We start from the raw sequence: 19,297 nt of genomic DNA, 5'->3' as shown, positions 1-19,297 counted from the left end.
TTTGAAACCATTAGACGATTAACTGAGGTATCGTTTCCCACATCAAGTCAGAGGAGAACAAACAAACCAATGTGTACAGCAAAGGAGATTTCTGAGGATACACTGTCTGTGGATAAAACCAGCTTTTCTGCGTTCATCTGGAAAACTGTTTCTGTGGCAACGCAATGATAGGAAAAGTAATAGAATCAAGACCATTGTTGAGGAAGCTATTCTAGGAATTAAAGAAATTATGGCTTCGTAAGATGTTGAACCCTTCAAGTTATGATGGACTATCTCAAGGTGATTAGTGTCTTCATGGTATTTCATATCCCCAAATGGAATGACAGAAGTTTAATTGCCAATGGACATAAATTCAAGAAGGTTGTTGCTAAACTGGAAGTTTTACCTGTTATTTGTTTTTTTTACACAAGAAAGACAGTGGAGACCGCACTTGGACTCTGTCATGTCAGGCTACAGCTCTGTTTGATGCCATCGCATTCAGTAGCATTCAGTCAGGATAACCTAGCATTTAGAAGAGTAAATGTCTCAAGTAAGTATATGATATGATATGATATGATATGATATCAGCTAGAAGATCCCCGGTTCGGTCCCGCCTGGGATCTTTCTGTGTGGAGTTTGCATGTTCTCCCTGTGCAGCGTGGGTTTTCACCGGGTTCTCCGGCTTCCTCCCACAGTCCAAAAACATGCTGAGGTTAATTGATAATTCTAAATTGTCCGTAGGTGTGAATGAGTGGTGTGCATGGTTGTCTGTCTATATGTGTAGCCCTGTGGTAGGCTGGCGACCTGCCCAGGGTGTCCCCTGCCTTCGCCGGCTGGGATAGGCTCCAGCCCCCCCGTGACCCTGCAAAGGATTCAGCGGTGAATAGATAATGGATGGATGGATGATATGATATGATATGATCTGATCTGATCTGATCTGATCTGATCTGATCTGATCTGATATGGTATGATATGATATGATATGATATGATATATGATATGATATGATATGAAACTTGTAGCCCCAGTGGAGATATCATATTAGTCAATTTTACAATCTCTGTAAGAAGGTACAAATGTGTCAAGAGATCTCAGAACGTGTGAGAAGATGTGGCGTAGAGGTTTTACTGCTCACAATGCTCTGTGGGGAAGTAGAAGAATTAATCAGGGAGAGATCACTTGTTTGGATGATGGGAGAGGTACCAGGGTAGTTGCTACAAGAAATTTAGTTTCATGTTTACATCCTACTTTCATCGCTGGAATGTGAGTAATTTACGTAAATGTGATGTAAAGATTGATGCTAACATAGAGAGTGATCACTTTCCCACATTATCCTCTATGAATTTTGTGTACATATGTATGTACAGGAAGGAATCATTTGTGTCAAGATAATATGGTTGATTATGAAATGAGGAGCGCTATGGCATGGGCGATATTGAAGTCATCTAAGAAGAAAGCATGGAGGCAGTTCTGCTCCTCCGTTGGCAGAGAAATCAAATTGAGTGATAGTTGGTTGATGATTAAAAAGATGAATGGGAAAAGAAAATCTGTTAAAATGCCAGTGCTGATGGACGGAAAATATCTGGCAATTACAGCTAAGGAGAAAGCTGATCTGCTGGGTAAGAAGTTTCAGGCGTACACAGTGGAAGTCAGTTAGATCATATAAATAATGAATAGATGGTATTTAAAGATAAAATATGAATGTGACAAAGAAAATGGATAGTGATGATGTGATTTACATTACATGAGTTGAAAAGGGTTTTAAAAGGAAGTGGGTATATAGCTCCAAGACAAGACTGACTGTGTGATGCTGCGTTTAGACACGAAACCTGTTTGATGAGATATGGAGGGAAGGTGTAACGCCTGGCAGTTGGATGATGCTCTAATACATGATACTTTTTGATAAGCCTGGTAAAGATCCAGCTAATGCAGCAAAGCACAGGCCTATAGCCTTAACATCTCGTGTGTGGAAATAGATGGAAAAAAAATTGTTCATAGTTGTTCATAGAGTCATACATCGATTGTCATTGCTTTTTAAGGCCGTAAATGGTCTTGCATCTAAAAACATTTCTGATCTGACCGGGTATGTCCCATTTCAGCCATTAAGATCCATGGATGGAGCCCTGCTTGTTTCTCCCAGGTCTTTGTTTGTGACAAAGGGTGATTGGGCTTTTACTAATTAGTGCCCCCATAATATGAAACTCTCTGCCTACTGACCTCAGACTTCTTTTAAATGTCATATTAAAACCTTTTGTGAAAGGTTTGGGAAATGTCTGGTATATGTTTTATTCATGCTGTTTTTATTCCTGTTTGATCTTATTCACTTCATTTTATTGGTTTTATTTGCCTGTGCTCAAACTGTTCTGCACTGTTCTTTGTGAATACAGAAATGTCCATGCCTCTGACGAACAGTATATAAACAGCAAGCTACTGTAAAGAAAGAAAAATAACAAGAAGAGAAAAAAAAACGATTTTCACCCTCCTTTAACAGACAGATATCAAGTGCTGCTCCCCTCCTTGACAACAAACACTCATTTTGGTGATAATTATTTTAGGTTTAAAATGCTGCTCTGAAATTTTATAAGGAAGTTCAAATTTAAGTTTGCAAAAATCAGTCTGCTCAACATGTGCATGTCACATAGATGGGATGTTTGTGACGTTCCTAAAGATAATGAGCATGTCGTCCTGATGTGTAGTAATACAACCCAGAGGAACGTCTTCCATGATCAGTTGTATGAGCTTGGATGAGGATGGAGGATGAGTGGGAAAATGAAGGAATGCAGTAAGGCTCTCTTTATGTGTCTTAAAGATCCAGGATAATAAGAATAAGAATAATAAACAACTTTATTTGCATAGCACCTTTCATACAGGAATTGCCACCAATGAAAAGACAGAATGGACATAAAAACGGATGAAAAATGAATGTAGTTAGTTTTTACGCCTCCTTATATCACACAATGTAAAGTCCTGATGTTGCACACTCCGGTGCAATAGGCGGTTTGGATCTATATCGGTGGGTTTACCATCCGCCATTTAATCAGAGAAGAAGAAGTTCTGCATCATCACCAAGCGTCACCTGTTACGTACAATTACTGCGCGTACTGTTCTCAAACAGCTAAAAGAGCCCTACTCAGACTTGGCCAAGCCGTGTGGTCCTGTGCTTTTTATTGTTTGGTGTAGTAACTGGTATATTTATAAGGGTTGACTTTGGTGGACTTTTCCCACCTTCTGCCACAGTGTGCTAAAGGGTGCAGCTAGCTTTAGGCTAACTCGCAACTCGGTCAGGGAAGGTCTGAGCAGCTTGACGGAGTCGAGCTCAGAGGATGGACAGTGAAATCCAGCGAGATGGGAGAGTCCTGGACCTCACTGATGATGCCTGGAGGGAAGACAGGCTGCCGTATGAAGATGTCACCATCCCGCTGGTAAATGCCGTACAAACAAATTAACGTTAGCATTAGCAACAGCCAGTTTTTAGTTTATTTATTGTTGGGTGCAGAAGATTGTCATCGACTTTTTGCCACAAAGTAACGATTTCACGTGGAACATGTTTCTCAAAGACTGTTTTTAATTCAGACTTCACGGGAGTTTATTAATGACAGTGACACATGTCTAGTGAGCACAAAACAAACCCAATCTTACCAACCAATAGTGAACCAATTGAGAGTGCAGGGATCCAGGTACTGTTTTCCAGCGGGTGTGACAGCTGCTGAACAGTAGAGGTCATGAGAGGGCACTTCTCCCCCCTCAGAAGATCTGAGGGCTAACAGGCCGTAACAGGACACAGTAACTTGCTGTAGTTTCGATAAATGACAAATCTGATGAAGCACACTAGGAAGCAGCTTCAAGTTAATGTAGTCAGTATGTTCAAATTGAGTGACACTTCAGCTGAGGTGAAGTCCACAGTGATTTCAACTGCTCTCAGTTGATATTCAAAGCTCACAAACAGCCAAAACTGAGAGCAAACGGTTGAAGAGAGGATGATAAAGGAATCCCCACTTTCTTGCTAAAATCTAGTGACAGTTGTCCTCTTTCAGGTTCAAAACATGCGTGACACTTGCATTTCTGACCTTACATATTTTCATATGGTGTTCTTACAAATACTGGCATATTACCAGACTTGCTTTGTATTAATAATAGTTAACAACCATAAGCTCCTGCCTAAATATAAGACAGAAAACATTCCTTTCTAACTTTGAGGTTCATGCTTGTTTCCCTCAAATGTTCAGTTTTTGTCTTGATACCATCACACGGTTGATATAGAGTAAACTGAACTGCTCCCCTGTTCTGTCAGAGTGAACTGCCTGAGGCTGAGCAGGACAATGGAGGATCTACAGAGTCTGTGAAAGAACAAGAGATGAAGTGGACAGACCTCGCTTTGCAGAGCCTGCATGAAAACACACCGAGCACTGGAAGCTAAAAGACTAATCTGGAATGGAATCAGATTTTAGGACAAAAACACACATGGATTCATAAACCTAAATTCACTGTCTTTTTGTATTTTATTGTGTCTTTTGAAGGATTTCCATTATGTTCCAGCTAAGCAGAAACATGTATTTTTCATTGGTATTGGATTTACATTGTCTTTAAATACAAAACAACTTTGTTGTATGACATATATTGTAACATTTACAACAAACTGTCTTAATCTTGACAGCATCAGCTCTAGTCTAGGAGACAGTCCCTGTATGTGTTAACAGCAACACCTTCAACTTTTTGTTTATTTTGTATTGAATCCAAAAAGCCAGGATGACAGGGAGCACTCTGGAAGATACAAGACGTGCCTGTACGAGGCTCTGTGTAAAAGTATTCTTTGCATACTGAAAGATCAGTCTGTCAACTTTCTGTCACTCCTATCATAAAGCATAGAAACTCTGACCTAATTTTGTGAAGTTGTGATCATGAATCATGAAATCATGTTGCCAGTTAGATGAATACAGTCCTAGACATAAATGCATCAAGAATTCCTCACAGTTTTCTCTGGCCTGCAAATTGCTCACAAAGTTACAACTGTTAAGGAATAGCACCTATTGAATTCTTCTTTCTATACAAGATCATTTTCACCAAAGAGATGGTCAAAGCAACTGGAAAAAGGCTCTTCCAAGTCACTGCAAGAGGGCGGACTGTGGCTAAAAGTTTTCAATTTAACTATGTATACTTGAAAAACTAAAACTAATGCTGTCTAGTCAACAGCCCTTCAATAAATCCTTCTTTCATGAAGGTTGAAACCATCAATTTTTGTCAAAACTGTCAAAAATTGAGATGTTCTTGAGGGTGTTGAGCTTTATGGTCATTTTAGACGCTGTCATTTGTAGTGCTGCTATATAGTGTTATATTTAGTGGCGTTTCTAAAACTAGTTTACCCGCATTGATATAAACACCTGTACTTTACCTATGTTATATGGTATATGGATCATGTAGACCTCAACTTTGCTGGTTTTTTATTCACTCTCTCAGCAGTGCATTTCACCATTTTACACAGAAATCTTTAACGAAAATGTCAGTCCCTCTTATACCTGCTGTATTTGGCATTTTCTTAATCCAATCATGACCCGAGCTCTGTGGAAACCTTGCTGAACTTCGTGGTTTCAACCAGAAAAAAAGCCCACCATCACTGTGCTTGTGCATCCTCTGCCATGAGCTTGCTAACGTGGCCCCTTCTGCAGCGATACTGAGGGATGTCGGTAAGAGCCCCCCAGACGATCCCAGAGCGTGAAGTATTGTCCGTAGTTGTAATTGAAGAAGAGGTGATGGTCGACATGGTGAGCAGCACCATTGATCAGACATATCAGGGGGGCTGGGATGCAGTTTTCCCCATCATGTATGGAAATGGTCCAGATATTGACAAAGACAAAGAGTGAGAGGTAAACCACCTGCAATGTAAATTTTCCAAATGTCATTTAAAAGAACATTTTACACTTAAGTGACAGAGTTTACATTGTGTTAATAATGTACTTTTTGCTCTTTCACACATTTCAAACAAATGTCATCAAAAGTTTTCCACATGCAGCTGCAGTCAAATTTTAAGAACATCAGCATTGTGAAATGTGCAGTGAAGCTTGTTTGGTCCTAGTGCAAAACTGTTATTGGTCTGATCTAATGTCAAAATGTTTAGTAAAGATTAACAAGTAGACCAGTACCTTGTGGAGGGGGAAGATGAAAGGGTAGATGTGATAGGGTAGGCTCTGCAGGAAGCCGTCAAGTGGGTGGAAGGCATGGCTGGCAAAAGGCGTAGGGATCTTGAATATATGGTGCTGCTTATGTAAGTGCTGAGGGGGAGAAACACAAATAGTTTCAATGTTGGGACTGTTTCAGTGAAAAACACTGCTGCTGCTGCTGGAAACAGGTCAGTCAGAGCCGAAACAGTCAAGTTGTTGTCTGTAAAACCAAAACAGTGAGCTAAGAGATGGTAGAATGCTCCACTGGGCTCATCACTGCATGTGACCCCTTTCATATTACACATAGTAATTTGGCTCAAAATATTGTATTGAACAGGTTAGTAAGTAAGTTGCTGAAGCTCACTTTGTAAATGCTCTTATGGTGCATAGACCGGTGTATCCAGTAGATACACATGTCAGTAAAGAACAAGAAACCTGCAATGCTCAGGATCACCCCAAACCAGCCTGAAACGGAAACAAAAGGATCTCATTAGGACTAATTATTCAACTGCCTGTTTTAACGAGTCACTTCTCTGATGCCTATTATGGAAAATAACTTTCATTTCAATTTTGAGATGATTGACGCAAACATGCCTGGGTTTTAAGGTTTCAGGTAAACATCTCACCCAGTGAAGAGTCGCTGATATTGTCATAAAGTTTGCTGTGCCCCCTGATCTCCCAGAAGAAGAGGGCCACTGTGGGGAAGCTCATCCAGAAGATGGAGGCAGATCCTAGGTGAATCTCTTTTCTCACCTGGTTCTGTTGTCGGATCAAAGACACACAGTTAGCTTCTGGGAGAAGTTTGCTTTGGAATTATTACCACTTCTGATTTGTCTTAAATTAAAAGAAAAATCCTGAATAGTTCACTAACCATTAACTGGTCTACAAATGTGACTGCAGGGTTCAGTCCATTAGCCAGCTTACCTTAATAAAGTGTGGATGTTTCATGAGCTTGTGGTCAAACACATAGTAGAAGCTAAGGGCACCAAAGCCCAGGTAAATCAGCTCTGCTCCCAGGGTGGTCACCACCCACAGGCTGAGTATCTGACGCAGAGCCCCGTCGGCAGGCCACGAGGCCGGGTACACGTACGGAGTGAAGATGTAACTGTCGGCAGTGCTCAGCACATGATCCATGGCTCAGTCTGTGAAGAGGGGGAAATGTTTTCAACCACCATGACTCAGCTTACTAAAGAACAAACAGAGAGCCCATGAAACAGCAAAGCAGGAGAAAAAATACACATATTTACAAGACAATCGAATTCAAGAACCATACGTGTGCAAACGACCACTGCCCGAATGCAAGCCACTATATCTGTGCACTATAGCTCAAAACACTCAAATCTGGCACACATTTAAAACAACAGCACTTGTTAAAAATTATACTACAAATGACAGCAGCACCCCTTCACCCTGGCTGCTGTGGTTGGTCCTCCACTAATGCAGACTGTTTATAAGCAATCACATCACTTTACTGATGATTAGACCAAAGTCCTGAGTGTGTGGTTATCATAAGCTGCTCTCTGTTGTGGATTTACCATACAGTTCTAATCAGTGTGATAACAGAGAAGCTGTAAATAAGAGCCACATACTGAACATGTGGAGTTCACAGTGAGTAGATCTGTGACCATTGTGACCAGTCTTTGTTTATATCCTAATTGTATTAATTGTTTACGCCAGACTTTTCACCTTTTATACATAATAATCTAATTATCTTAACCCAAATGATTCCAGAGTAATTACCAATAGCATGTACAGTAAAACATAGCCTACAAACATTAGTGGCATGAATTAGAAACAAGGAGCAGCAACAGACCATAACAGAGATTATGTGCATGCAGGACAGTTACTGATATGTATACTGTTCCGGTGTCAATCTCTGTGGTCACTTTAAAAATAACCAAAAAGCTGTTTCATGCTTTTCAAGCATTATTTTGTCAGGTTTTACTACAGATCTCATGGCTGAATTAATCATTGCTGCTGAACTGACCTGCTTTTGACCACCAGGTCCAGATGTCAGAAGTGTGCGAACCTTCCTTCCTCCGGCCCAGTGTGTCCGCCACCAGATGGTTTTTTCAGAAAACATGTGCCGAATGTAGCAGATGAATCACAGGCTTCTGGCATGAATTTACCATGCATTCCAATAAGCTTTGTAAACCTAACATGTAAATAGCTATTCTTTCTGCTGCTAGAGATTCAATGGGAAACAGTAAGTATGTTGAAGGGATCCTGGAAGATACAGATATGTGAGTCCTGGCAGAACAAGATCCCAGCATGCTCAGCAAATAACAAGGAGCTCAGTGACAGCAAGGCTAGATCTTCTAATCACATCTGCTCATTTCAGAAGAGTTTGAGTGAAGTTATCTTCCCGTACTGGCTTAAAACATTCATGAGTAATAGTTAATTTGATTCCAAGTGAAGAAAACTATTTATCAGATCCTTTGTATGAAACAAGTGAAATAACCTTCAATCTGATGCATTTCTATATATTTTCACCTCATGAGTTATCAGAATTGGCATCATAGCCATTAAATCTTAGATTGCCCATTTTGAGCCACCCTCGATCTGTTTAAATGCAAAATAAAATCACTTGCAAGGGTAAGCATGAGATTTTTTTGTGACACATGTACCCTGCCCCATGCTGCTGGGCTTTAGGATCAAATTCCCCCTGAACTGTCTGCCCTCTCTCTCTCTCTCTCTCTCTCTCTCTCTCTCTCTCTCTCTCTCTCTCTCTCTCTCTCTCTCTCTCTCTCTCTCTCTCTCTCTCTCTCTCTCTCTCTCTCTCTCTCTCTCTCTCTCTCTCTCTCTCTCTCTCTCTCTCTCTCTCTCTCTCAAAAGCAGAAAAAAGATATTTATTACCTCATAATCGTAAAAACATCCCATGAGATCTGTCTTGTGGCGTCTCAGACTGTATATCAACACTTCCAACCTGTCACACACAAACATCTCACAAGCAACGCCATGTGTACTGTCACAGAGACGATGTTATGCCATCTCCTCTCAGAATAAAGACCTTGCCTGCACAGACAATCTGAACAACACAGCCGCCTCACTGACATTATCTCTTCATTTTGACTTTATTATACAATATGCTGTATGTGAGTGTATGTGATGTACGTGGATCATGTTTTGTTATGTGCTTCTTCATATTAAAAATACAAATTGTGCTGAATGTGTCTTTTTGCTATCCTTCACTTTTTCTCTTCAAACTTTGAAATATTAGAGTAAAGGTCGCCATTTATGCTTACACTGTTTGTAATAAATAGTCTGGGGGACTTTTCTATTTGCAGCATACGGGCAATGAGCAAGCATGTAAGTGAGCCAAGCCCATATCTGAAACCCCCCATATACCAGAAGAGTGCATAAACTAGACCGGGGGTCAGCAACATGCAGCTCCGGCTCTTTCATCCCTCTTCATTCTGCATATTTTCATAGTTTTTCATTGTTTAGTGAAATAATCCTTTTATTATTCAGGTTGACAGCTGACTGCAGAAGTCGGCATTTTTAGTTTGCTGCCGGTGGAGAAATTAAGTTCAGTTATTTTTTTCATAAATACAAGAAGGACTCAAATAGACAGTGAGTATTTTACTTGAAAGAACCTTTAACCCAACGTCATTTTTTCTGAGTTCAAACTGTTTTTGTTGCATACAGAAATGTAATTTCATTTTCTCTGCAGTCGTTCATTGATTTCTGCGATCGAAAAGCTTGAAGTCATAGGCTCTGTTTTTAAAATGTCCACTCCAGAAAGGGCAGAGTGTGGGGAGTCATGGTTTACACCCCATCATTTTTAGCGGCTCCTATAAGTACAGGACTCAACGTAAGCAGTGTTCTCCTCCCTGGACCTATGCTTGGGCCCTCAGTCGCAGGGCTGCTGCGACCCTTTCTCCAACACAGCGTGGTCATTAGGGGGATATAAAGGTCATGTTTCATCAGGTCCAGCTCCTGCCAGAAGACATGCTCCTCCTGAGGTTTGTGTGGCACAACTTGAACAAAGATCCCTTACATCTAGTGAGTGGGAAGTGCTATACCTTTTGGCACCTGCTCACCTTGTTGTGACACCATCACCCTCCTACGGCACATTATTGACACAGTGGCACAGATGAAGGCCTCAGATTCTCAGTAGATAAATGTTTCTACATTGATAACTGTCCCTTCCATCGACAAAAGATGCATGACAGTTACTAGACAAGCCATCTCCCCGAGGAAGCACTCTCCAATGACAGAGAAGTCTGGCTCTCACCGGACATGTGGAACCTTTGGCTGGCCGTACCTCTGTTTGATTAATTCTGTTACTGGTTAATAGGAATTAATAAGACACATCAAGATACCTGATTACATGTGTGTATTCTGTAATCCTGTTTCCGTTCATGAATATTTTGTGTTGGTGTTAATTGCAGTAGCCTAGGAAACTCATATGTTAGCCACACAGTCGGAGGGTCTTGGTTGGCATTACTGCTTTGATATTAGTGTTAGTGCCCCTATTGATAGTAGTACTTGTATTAATAGAACTATTAGTTTGATCATTAACATTATTGTTAGTGTTCACATTGTTAGTAACTCTATCAGTGTCGGTCAAAGCTTCATCCTGTTTCCTGTCTAGCGTGTTGTGATCGACACCCCATGGCAAGTGCCATCCTAATCACTTCTCGACCAGTTATCCCTATATGCTTCTATTCATAGCTTAGCTGTTTAACAAGGAAAGTTGTTGTTGTGAGACAAAGTCTAGTGTATTTTATCTTCTTACAATGGGCACCTGAAACACAAATGGCTCAAATTTTTTTTTCTTTTTTCTTTTGATGAGGACATTTATAACAAAACAGTTCAAAGCTCTCCTACAAAGCTTTCTGTATGAATGTTGGGATGTCTCCCTCTAGTGCTCACTGACACAAACAGCACTCTCTATGCGATGTGCAGTGCTCTTATGTTTTTCTCCATCATTATAGGTTTGCTCGATGTTCATAGTTGTCACCCCCAGTGCCCCTCAACAACAGAGTTAACCATCATCATCTGGACAAAATGTAGCATTATGAGTCCCTACCAAATCAAACACACATGTGTAAATGTCTTAACCAAGCAGTCACATAGGAATCAAATGAATACCTTTTGTACTCTAAGTTTCCAAGGCAGAAACCAAACTGAGTCTTATCAGACAAAGGAATCATGCAGGGCTCATTGATCTTAATTAAGACTCTGAAGCGTTTTTGCATGCATTATACTTACAATACTTCACTAATCACCTGTACTCTCCAACACCGTTTCAAATAATTCATTATAATCATTCCAGATTAATCTCGGTGAATAATCACACCATCTGTAATTGTGTCTGTTCACAACATCAAACAGCTGATTGAGCAATCAGAATGACAGAAGTCCAGTCACATCAACTCCTTCTGAATGTTCCCAGCATTGTTGTTGTCACCGAATGGACGCCTTATGTTTCAACATCTGTTGTTTTTACCCTGACTGTAGTGACCCCTTTCGCCAATGGATCAAGGGCACCTGGTTGCTGATGGTGAGGATGTTTGGACGTGTGTAAATGGCATGTCCACTCCACAGCTTTGATCCAAAATAATCATGGTGCTGTTTATTGTTCACATTCTTCAGTTCCACTGTTTCCAAAACCAACAGCTGTCTGCTTACCAATGCAGATGCAGATTACCAAATCAGAATAAAACGAACACCAAAATGACACCACAAGCCACATCACGCCTCGACACTGTCTAAAACTGCTTGCTTCCCTTCCATCAGCCACACCTGAGTGCCTCACCTGGCTGATTGTATGACCTCTCACACTTCACAGCAGGGAGGCCCTCAGTGGTGGGAAGCTCTCAGCAAAAATAAATAAACAAAAATAAAAATGAAACACATGCACAGAAATGGCTCTAACACCAACCTTGACCCAGACTTACAAAGGCTCCTCACCACAGCATCACATATTCTGTAAACTGCACTTAAGCTGAATGAATCTCAAAATCCAGGAATACATATTTTATATGTGTGTTACAATCTGAATCCATAAAATTTGGGATGCTGTTTGAAATGTCAATAAAAACAAAAGTCAGTCATTTGCAAATATACTGTGTTTACTGACTCTAGTTTTACAAAGAGTCCCTGAGCCCATGTAGTAATCTCCTTTATCCAATCATGTGTCCACAAAGTGGTGAACCTTGCTCCATCCTGGCTTGTGAACGACTGAGCCTTTCCAGAATGCCCCGTTCATACCCAACCATGATACTATCACCTGTTACCAATGAACCCGTTTACCTGTGGAGTGTTCCAAACAGGTGTTTTTGGAGCGTTCCACAACTTTCCCAGTCTTTAGTTGTTCCAACTGCTCTGATACATGTTGCTGGCATGAAATTCATAATAAGCAGATATTTAAGGCAACAATGACATTAATTAGGTTCTACTGGACAACAACATTAACAATATATTCTAAATATAACAAACATATTTCATAGTTTTCTCATTTCATGTGATTATTTGCATTTTATTGCTACTGTAGTTGCACTCCGCTCTACATGTCTTTTGCTTCACTGGCTACATACCCTCATGACTCAGGTCATGACATGACAGGGAACTGACGCTCAAAACACAGCGAGACGGTGACGAGCGCAAAAGCGACCACAAGCTCCTATTATCCAACATCTAGAGCTGTGGATGTGAACAGACACACGGCCGGGAAGTGTGTACTAGCTAACGTGATGAATAAACATATAAACATGCAGTCATTCACATAAGAGTAGCGTCCACTGCTAGAGTGAGCGTTCCGGTTATCTTCACATGAATCAACACAGCAGGCTGTTCACTTTCAGGGTGACACTGTGATCATCCTCACACATTTGAATTGAACAATCCCTTCGCCTATGGAGCATCGACAAAAACAAAACGCTCCAGTCGTCACGCGCGCTTCACTTGAATGATATTTCCTCCAGCACGCGGTAGATACAGACAGCGCATCACAACAGCTGATTCACTTTGCTTTGCTCACGAGCGCTGGAGGAAGCGGAAGCTTGTTAGTACCGTGTGCACACACTGAGACGCATAAAGCCATGGCTTACATGTGATGGGGAAATAAAACTGTGCCTGAGGTGAATCTACAAGTCTGCAATGTTTATTTCCAATAGTTCATGACATTGACGTTCATATTATCGAAATAACAGAACCTTGAAACTAATGTCAGTGTAATTGTACATTTACTGAGACCCTACAGGTCAGACAAGGACACATTTTATATATGTTTAATGCACTGGCTCATCATTGGCATTAGAAATGTGAATTGTAAAAATAGTCTATTATATTCTGCTGCACAATGATCCAGACAATGTATATCTTGTCACTTGTAAAACTTCTCTTTGATTCTGATTAATGAAGTTATGTGTGAAATCATTTCAACTCGACTAAAAAGAAAACAAACAGAGCAGCTCCTAATTTAATTCTAATCTAATTTTTATTGTCTGATTGTCCATTATGTAGAATATTTTTCTATGACACCAGTTCCAGCTGGCCCCAGTCTGAGCTGTTCTTAAGTGAAAAAATACCTGATTCCTTTCCTTTCAATATTCTGCTCCCCATCCCACAAGCCATTTATTTCAAGAGCATTGCATGTGAAGTCTTTATGGGACCCATAACCTCGTCTGAACTTAGTACATTCATCCCTCATTTCCTAAATCCTTGCGCAATGGGAGCGCACGACTTTGTATCTGTGCACAGCGCATTTTGTGCTCACGGATTTCCACATCAAAAACGTCAGTGCTCTCCATTATAACCGTCTGGGTTGCACACTGTCAACCACACAAGTAAACAGGGAATTATGTCCTAATGAAAGACACCTGGCATTTAGTGTCCTCAAACACCTGCAAACGAAACAGTGTCTTTCTACTGCCATATATAATGATGCTTGTTAGTTAGTTTAGTTAGTTTCCCCCGGGACAGAAAAGGGGTCTGGAGGTCTTGCGTAATGTTCACACAGCATGCTCAATTGTCCTCGCCTGGCAATCTAGGTTCCCGCTCCCGGCTTGTTAACCAACATGTCGTGTGCACAAATCTATTTGTCGCACCTGCTCGCAGCGTGACATGCGCATTTTGCACCCGGTTCTGTTGATCAGGCCGCTATATAAAGCTGCCCCTTCACTGATGATTACAACAAGGAGTTATCTGCGTCTCATCAGAAACTTAAAAATGGACCCTTGCGACTGCTCAAAGAGTAAGTTTTGCCTTATCATGGATATGTCTGGTCTCGGTATTTGTCGTGATTGTAGTGTTTTCGACCGTTTGTCAAAAGCAAACAATAAGAAACTCACCTGGCTGACTTTGTTTTTTTAAGGTGGAACCTGCAGCTGCGGTGGATCCTGCACTTGCACCAACTGTTCCTGCACCACCTGCAAGAAGAGTAAGTCAGCTCACTTTACATCGATAACATGTCAGGAATAGCTTGCTGTTTTAATCTTAATCCAGTTCGAGTGACTACACTATCTTCAGTTTTTTTTTTCCTTTCCTGTCTTGTATATTGGCAAATTTCGTATTGCCTGACTCTGTTCAGGTAGCCAACAAGTAATCACATCTTTAAATCCAGCACTCTGTGTTTTGTGTAGTGCTTCTCTAAAATAACTTCTAAAACTGAAATTTAACTGGCTGCCATGTAGCTTTAATTGACTTAATTAGCTGCACTGTTGTGTAAATGTTTAAATTCTAACCCACTCACCAAGTTAACCTCTAGTCATGGGTTAGGGTTAGGTGCTCTGATTAATCAGCCATTATCCATGGCATGCTCCAAATGTGAAGTAAAGTTGAATGATCAGAAAATAAGACGATGGCATCCTCCTGACATCTAAGTTCAACTTGCATCCTTTTTCAGTTGCTTACCCTACAATGTGAATTGTGTAGTGGAGGGCTGAACTTCAGTTTAAGGAGGGCATATAAAGTTAAACCACTTCACTTTCTTATTGCAGGCTGCTGCTCATGCTGCCCACCCACCTGCAGTAAGTGCGCCTCTGGCTGCGTGTGCAAAGGGAAGACGTGCGACACCAACTGCTGTCAGTGAGGAGTGCAACATGAGTCCACTTCCCTTGTGATGGCGTCTGCAACATTTTCAATAAATTGTCGTTGCAATTCTGTCATGTTGAAATAAACGCGTTACCCTTACTGTGGATGCGTTGTCTTGGTGTGTCTTAAAATTGTCGGCGCAGTAGGTTTCAAGCTCTAGAATAACATGAGCCTGAGGTCCGCTGCTGTGTGACTCTAACAAAAGTCAGGCGGTATACAAAGCCGAAACTCTTCAGCTGTTGTAGGCTGCAGGGTCACATGTCAAGATCGACGGGAATTGACTCATAGGTGGAGGGTCAAGCGTAGGCATTCAAAACTCGATGTTTAACAAAAATTACTAACACTCACATGTCATCAAAACAAAGCTGTACCCTTCGTTAGAGCAGAAGTCAAAGGCTTGTCCAGAAAAAGGTATAAGATCAGCAAAGAACCGATCTCGCTTTCTCAGATTTTTAATCTGAAGGATTTTTTTTTTCCCCCAGGCTTGAATATTTTACGAGAAAACGTACAAACATTTCAAACAAGTTTGAAGCAATGTCTCGTCCTTTCGGTCAACTTATGAACCCTCACTTATTTTTGACAATCGTACGAGGCTCTGCATGAACTTTTAACTGGCCCTCCGCGGAAGGTTGTAATCATTCGGAACAATAAGAAGGCACATTGGTTTCTGGTGGGGACCGTAACAGTGACGTACACAGGAAGTGAGGAAGTGTGGCGTTGTTTTGTGTTCAGAGCAAGTCGTCGTCATGTCGTTTCAGCAATAGCATTTTATTGGACAGTACTGTTATAAGTGGCTGAACATGCCGAAGGTCGTGTCTAGAAGTGTCGTGTGCTCGGACACCAGAGACAGAGAGGAGTACGACGACGGAGAGAAGCCTCTTCATGTCTACTACTGCCTGTGCGGTCAGATGGTTTTGGTGCTGGACTGCCAGCTGGAGAAGCTGCCCATGAGGCCACGGGACCGAGCCAGGGTGATCGACGCGGCCAAGCATGCCCACAAGTTCTGCAACGTGGAAGTCGACGAAAACGCGTACATCAAGAGAGCCGAGGGCATCGAGAGGCAGTACCGCAAGAAGTGCGGCAAGTGCGGCCTGCGGCTCTTCTACCAGCACCAGGAGAAGAACAACACGGCCACCTTCATCGTGGACGGAGCCGTGGTGAAGTTCGGGCAAGGCTTCGGCAACACCAGTGTCTACAGCCAGAAGCAACCGGAGGCCCCCAAGAAAGTCCGCGTGATGATGACCAAGCGGACCAAAGATATGGGCAAGTTCAGCTCCGTCACAGTGTCCACCATCGACGAGGAGGAGGAGGAGATCGAAGCGAGGGAGGTGGCGGACTCGTACGCCCAAAACGCCAAAGTGATCGAGAAGCAGCTGGAGAGGAAGGGCATGAGCAAGAGGAGGCTGCAGGAGCTGGCTGAGCTGGAGGCCAAGAAGGCGAAGATGAAGGGCACCCTCATTGATAATCAGTTCAAGTAGAGGGTCTTCAATGAGGGACACACTGTGACACTAGTTATCCTCTGGAGAGCCTCGTCCAAAGTGGATCCGTGTATGATGTGTCCAGTCGTGGCCAGCAGTTTGTCAGGGGTGACACAGCACTCCCGTACATAGATGTAACATTTGGACATCAGTCCAGGACTGATTATGTGTTGCATATTAAGATGGTGGTCTTGAGTTAAGGTTGTAGACCTTTAAGTTTGTTTAACATGTTATTTTGTACACAAGTGAGTAGACCAAATAAACCTGTTTTGCTATTTTTAAGGCATGTGTTCTTGGTGGAATATTCACAGTGGTGTCTGCAAGTCCCAGTAAAGTCTTCAGGTGTTTGAAATTGTGACTTCAGGGTCACTGATCTTAAATACTGTCACATTTTGCATGGAGCTCTTGCAAGTCACTATTGTACACCTCTTAAATATGTTGCTGACAGATAAATCAGTGAAACACCATTCTAATGAAAATTGGTATGTACACTCAATAAAGCTGAAGTAATTAATTCAAGAACAATACTCAGCAACAATCCTGATAATTAATCATTTAGGTCATTTTTCAAGAAAAATCGTCAGAGCTTCTCTGGTTCCATCAAATGTGAAGCTTTGCAGCTTTTCTTTGTTTTATATCATTCTAAATTGAATGTGTTTGGGTTTTGGACTGAATGTTTAATTCATAAATAGAAAAAATACTTGATACTTAATCAACATTAAAGATATTAATTTGCTGCACCTTTATCAACACCAAACACCAGTGTAAATGATCAGAGTAATGTTTGCTGAATTCCATGTTGTGACTTCAGTTTCTTAGTAAATAGAATAAAGCCAGTGTTAATGGTATTACACAGTAGCCAGCAGCTGAATGTGTGTCAGTTTGTTAACATCAGTAAATGAAAGCACCAAATTCAGATTTTTCATCAGAAAGGCAAACTTCTAAAACTATATGTGAATAAACCACAGCAAATGGAGGTGCAAATAAGAACAACAAGAGCAATACTTACTACTAAGAGTACTGAAAAAGTCTGTGTGGTCTTACCATTTGGTATAAAAATAGTATTTGTAATATTTGTACAGTATAAGCACATGTTTGAGATTTTGGTTTGATTATAATTGGTGATTGAGAAAACAGGGAAATGTAGGCCAGTCTCTAACTGGCCTACATTTCCCCATCAGTGTCCTTAATGTGGGTCACAGTACCAGACAAATTCAGAGAACAATGTGTTTTGTAGACTGGATCACAACTTGGCCACAGCTGCAGAGTATTTCGGGCTAGGCTTTTCTATCTCTTGGTAAAGGACAGAACTTTGTCGAAAAATGTTTAATTGGTATACACAAATCCAACTCCAAAATGTAATGTTTATAAGAATTTTACTGCATATTGCAGAGAAATGCTAACAAATGAGGGGGGAAAATAATTCTAAAAAAAATTAAATTTAAGTAAAAAATTCATATAAAGTCAACAAAGAATATGCATTATATATTTAAGCAAATGTAAAAGTTCAAACCCATGAATACAGACTATAAAAAGTGAAAGTACAACCTTTATTTCTCTCTTGAGATTTAAAATTGTCAGGAAAGGTCCAGGTGGAGCTAATGTAATTAATGCTGGTTCAGTTCCATTTAAATGTCCACTGACCAGTCAGTCATCATGCACAATACCAGTGCTCTAAAATGGAGTGCAGCAATAGTGATGCTCTTAATCACAGCTGTGCTTTTCTCCCTGTGACTTGTCAAAATGTCTGCTGTGAGGAAAAAATCGTAAGAGCAAAATTCTTATTTTCATTTTTTTTGTGATTGTGTTTTTATCACCTGTGAGGTTTTCTTATGAGACATCCACAGTGAATGATGTCATTCCAAATTGACAGGCATGTAAATCCACATATTTACTTCTTTAGGAGATATGTTCTTAGATTTGTTGCTTGTATTTCATCCATACAAATACTGAATTGGATGTTTACTGTAATTAGAGACCCTTTCAGCTTTCAGGTTAAATATCTCTGTGTTTTGTAGTAAACAGTAATACTAGCATTGCTGTGATAGTCCATGTCTGCCCTCTGTGTTTTATAACAGAGAAAACAGTTGTATTATATAATGAAGTAGCTCTGGGAGTTCACATGGCCAGATCTGTCCTAAAAACAACAGACTGCAGCCTGGACTTTAAGGCCATCTGGGCTTTGTGATTACAGCCACAGCCAGTGGTTTCCTTTCATGAGGATTTCAGAATTCTTAAATTCATGTCTGACAATGGTATGATGAGTCTTTTCTCTAGATTGGAGACCCACCAGACGGTTGTTCACAAAGACACCTCAGCTAATCTGCACACTTTTGTTTTCAGGAGTGAAGCAGTGACTTTAGAGTGGAAAGCAGTCTTACATGTGTTTGAGAAAGAAGAAAAAGCCGTAGCATTTGGGCAGAATGGAAGCACTAATAGTAAGATGCCACTATATAATGACTAGTCTTTATATATTTTAAATAAATGTCTATAAAATTTCAAGCTGTAACAATTGCATCTTTTAAATGAGATACACAAGAATATGAGAAATATTTGGAAAATTCTAACAATCTAGTCATTCATCAAAGAAAAACACTGACTGAATCAACATTTTCTGATATATTTGCCACCAAAGAAAAAAAT

At 40.8% G+C, this 19,297-nt stretch overlaps 3 protein-coding genes across 3 annotated transcripts; 2 read left to right on the top strand and 1 right to left on the bottom strand.

Annotated features, from left to right (window-relative positions):
• Nucleotides 1-3,086: 3,086 nt before the first annotated feature.
• anapc13 (anaphase promoting complex subunit 13) lies at nt 3,087-5,787 on the top strand. Its single transcript, XM_041939325.1, has 2 exons — nt 3,087-3,401; nt 4,271-5,787. The coding sequence occupies exons 1-2, from the start codon at nt 3,303-3,305 to the stop codon at nt 4,394-4,396; spliced, it is 225 nt and encodes a 74-aa protein (XP_041795259.1). The 5' UTR covers nt 3,087-3,302; the 3' UTR covers nt 4,397-5,787.
• On the bottom strand, nt 4,492-8,244 carry LOC121608157 (lathosterol oxidase-like). Its single transcript, XM_041939323.1, has 6 exons — nt 8,122-8,244; nt 7,059-7,276; nt 6,761-6,893; nt 6,499-6,599; nt 6,117-6,245; nt 4,492-5,849 (listed from the first exon to the last, which is right to left on the bottom strand). Exons 2-6 carry the CDS (start codon nt 7,266-7,268, stop codon nt 5,622-5,624), a joined length of 801 nt encoding a protein of 266 aa, XP_041795257.1. The 5' UTR covers nt 7,269-7,276; nt 8,122-8,244; the 3' UTR covers nt 4,492-5,621.
• Nucleotides 8,245-15,877: 7,633 nt separating this feature from the next.
• Nucleotides 15,878-17,512, top strand: steep1 (STING1 ER exit protein 1). Its single transcript, XM_041939328.1, has one exon. It carries the CDS (start codon nt 15,977-15,979, stop codon nt 16,652-16,654), a length of 678 nt encoding a protein of 225 aa, XP_041795262.1. The 5' UTR covers nt 15,878-15,976; the 3' UTR covers nt 16,655-17,512.
• The last annotated feature ends 1,785 nt before the right edge of the window (nt 17,513-19,297 follow it).

The sequence above is a fragment of the Chelmon rostratus genome, chromosome 6 (assembly GCF_017976325.1).
Source record: "Chelmon rostratus isolate fCheRos1 chromosome 6, fCheRos1.pri, whole genome shotgun sequence".
Lineage (NCBI taxonomy): Eukaryota > Metazoa > Chordata > Actinopteri > Chaetodontiformes > Chaetodontidae > Chelmon > Chelmon rostratus.
Note: the sequence above shows the minus strand (reverse complement) of the source record. Positions and strands in the feature narration are given on the sequence as shown.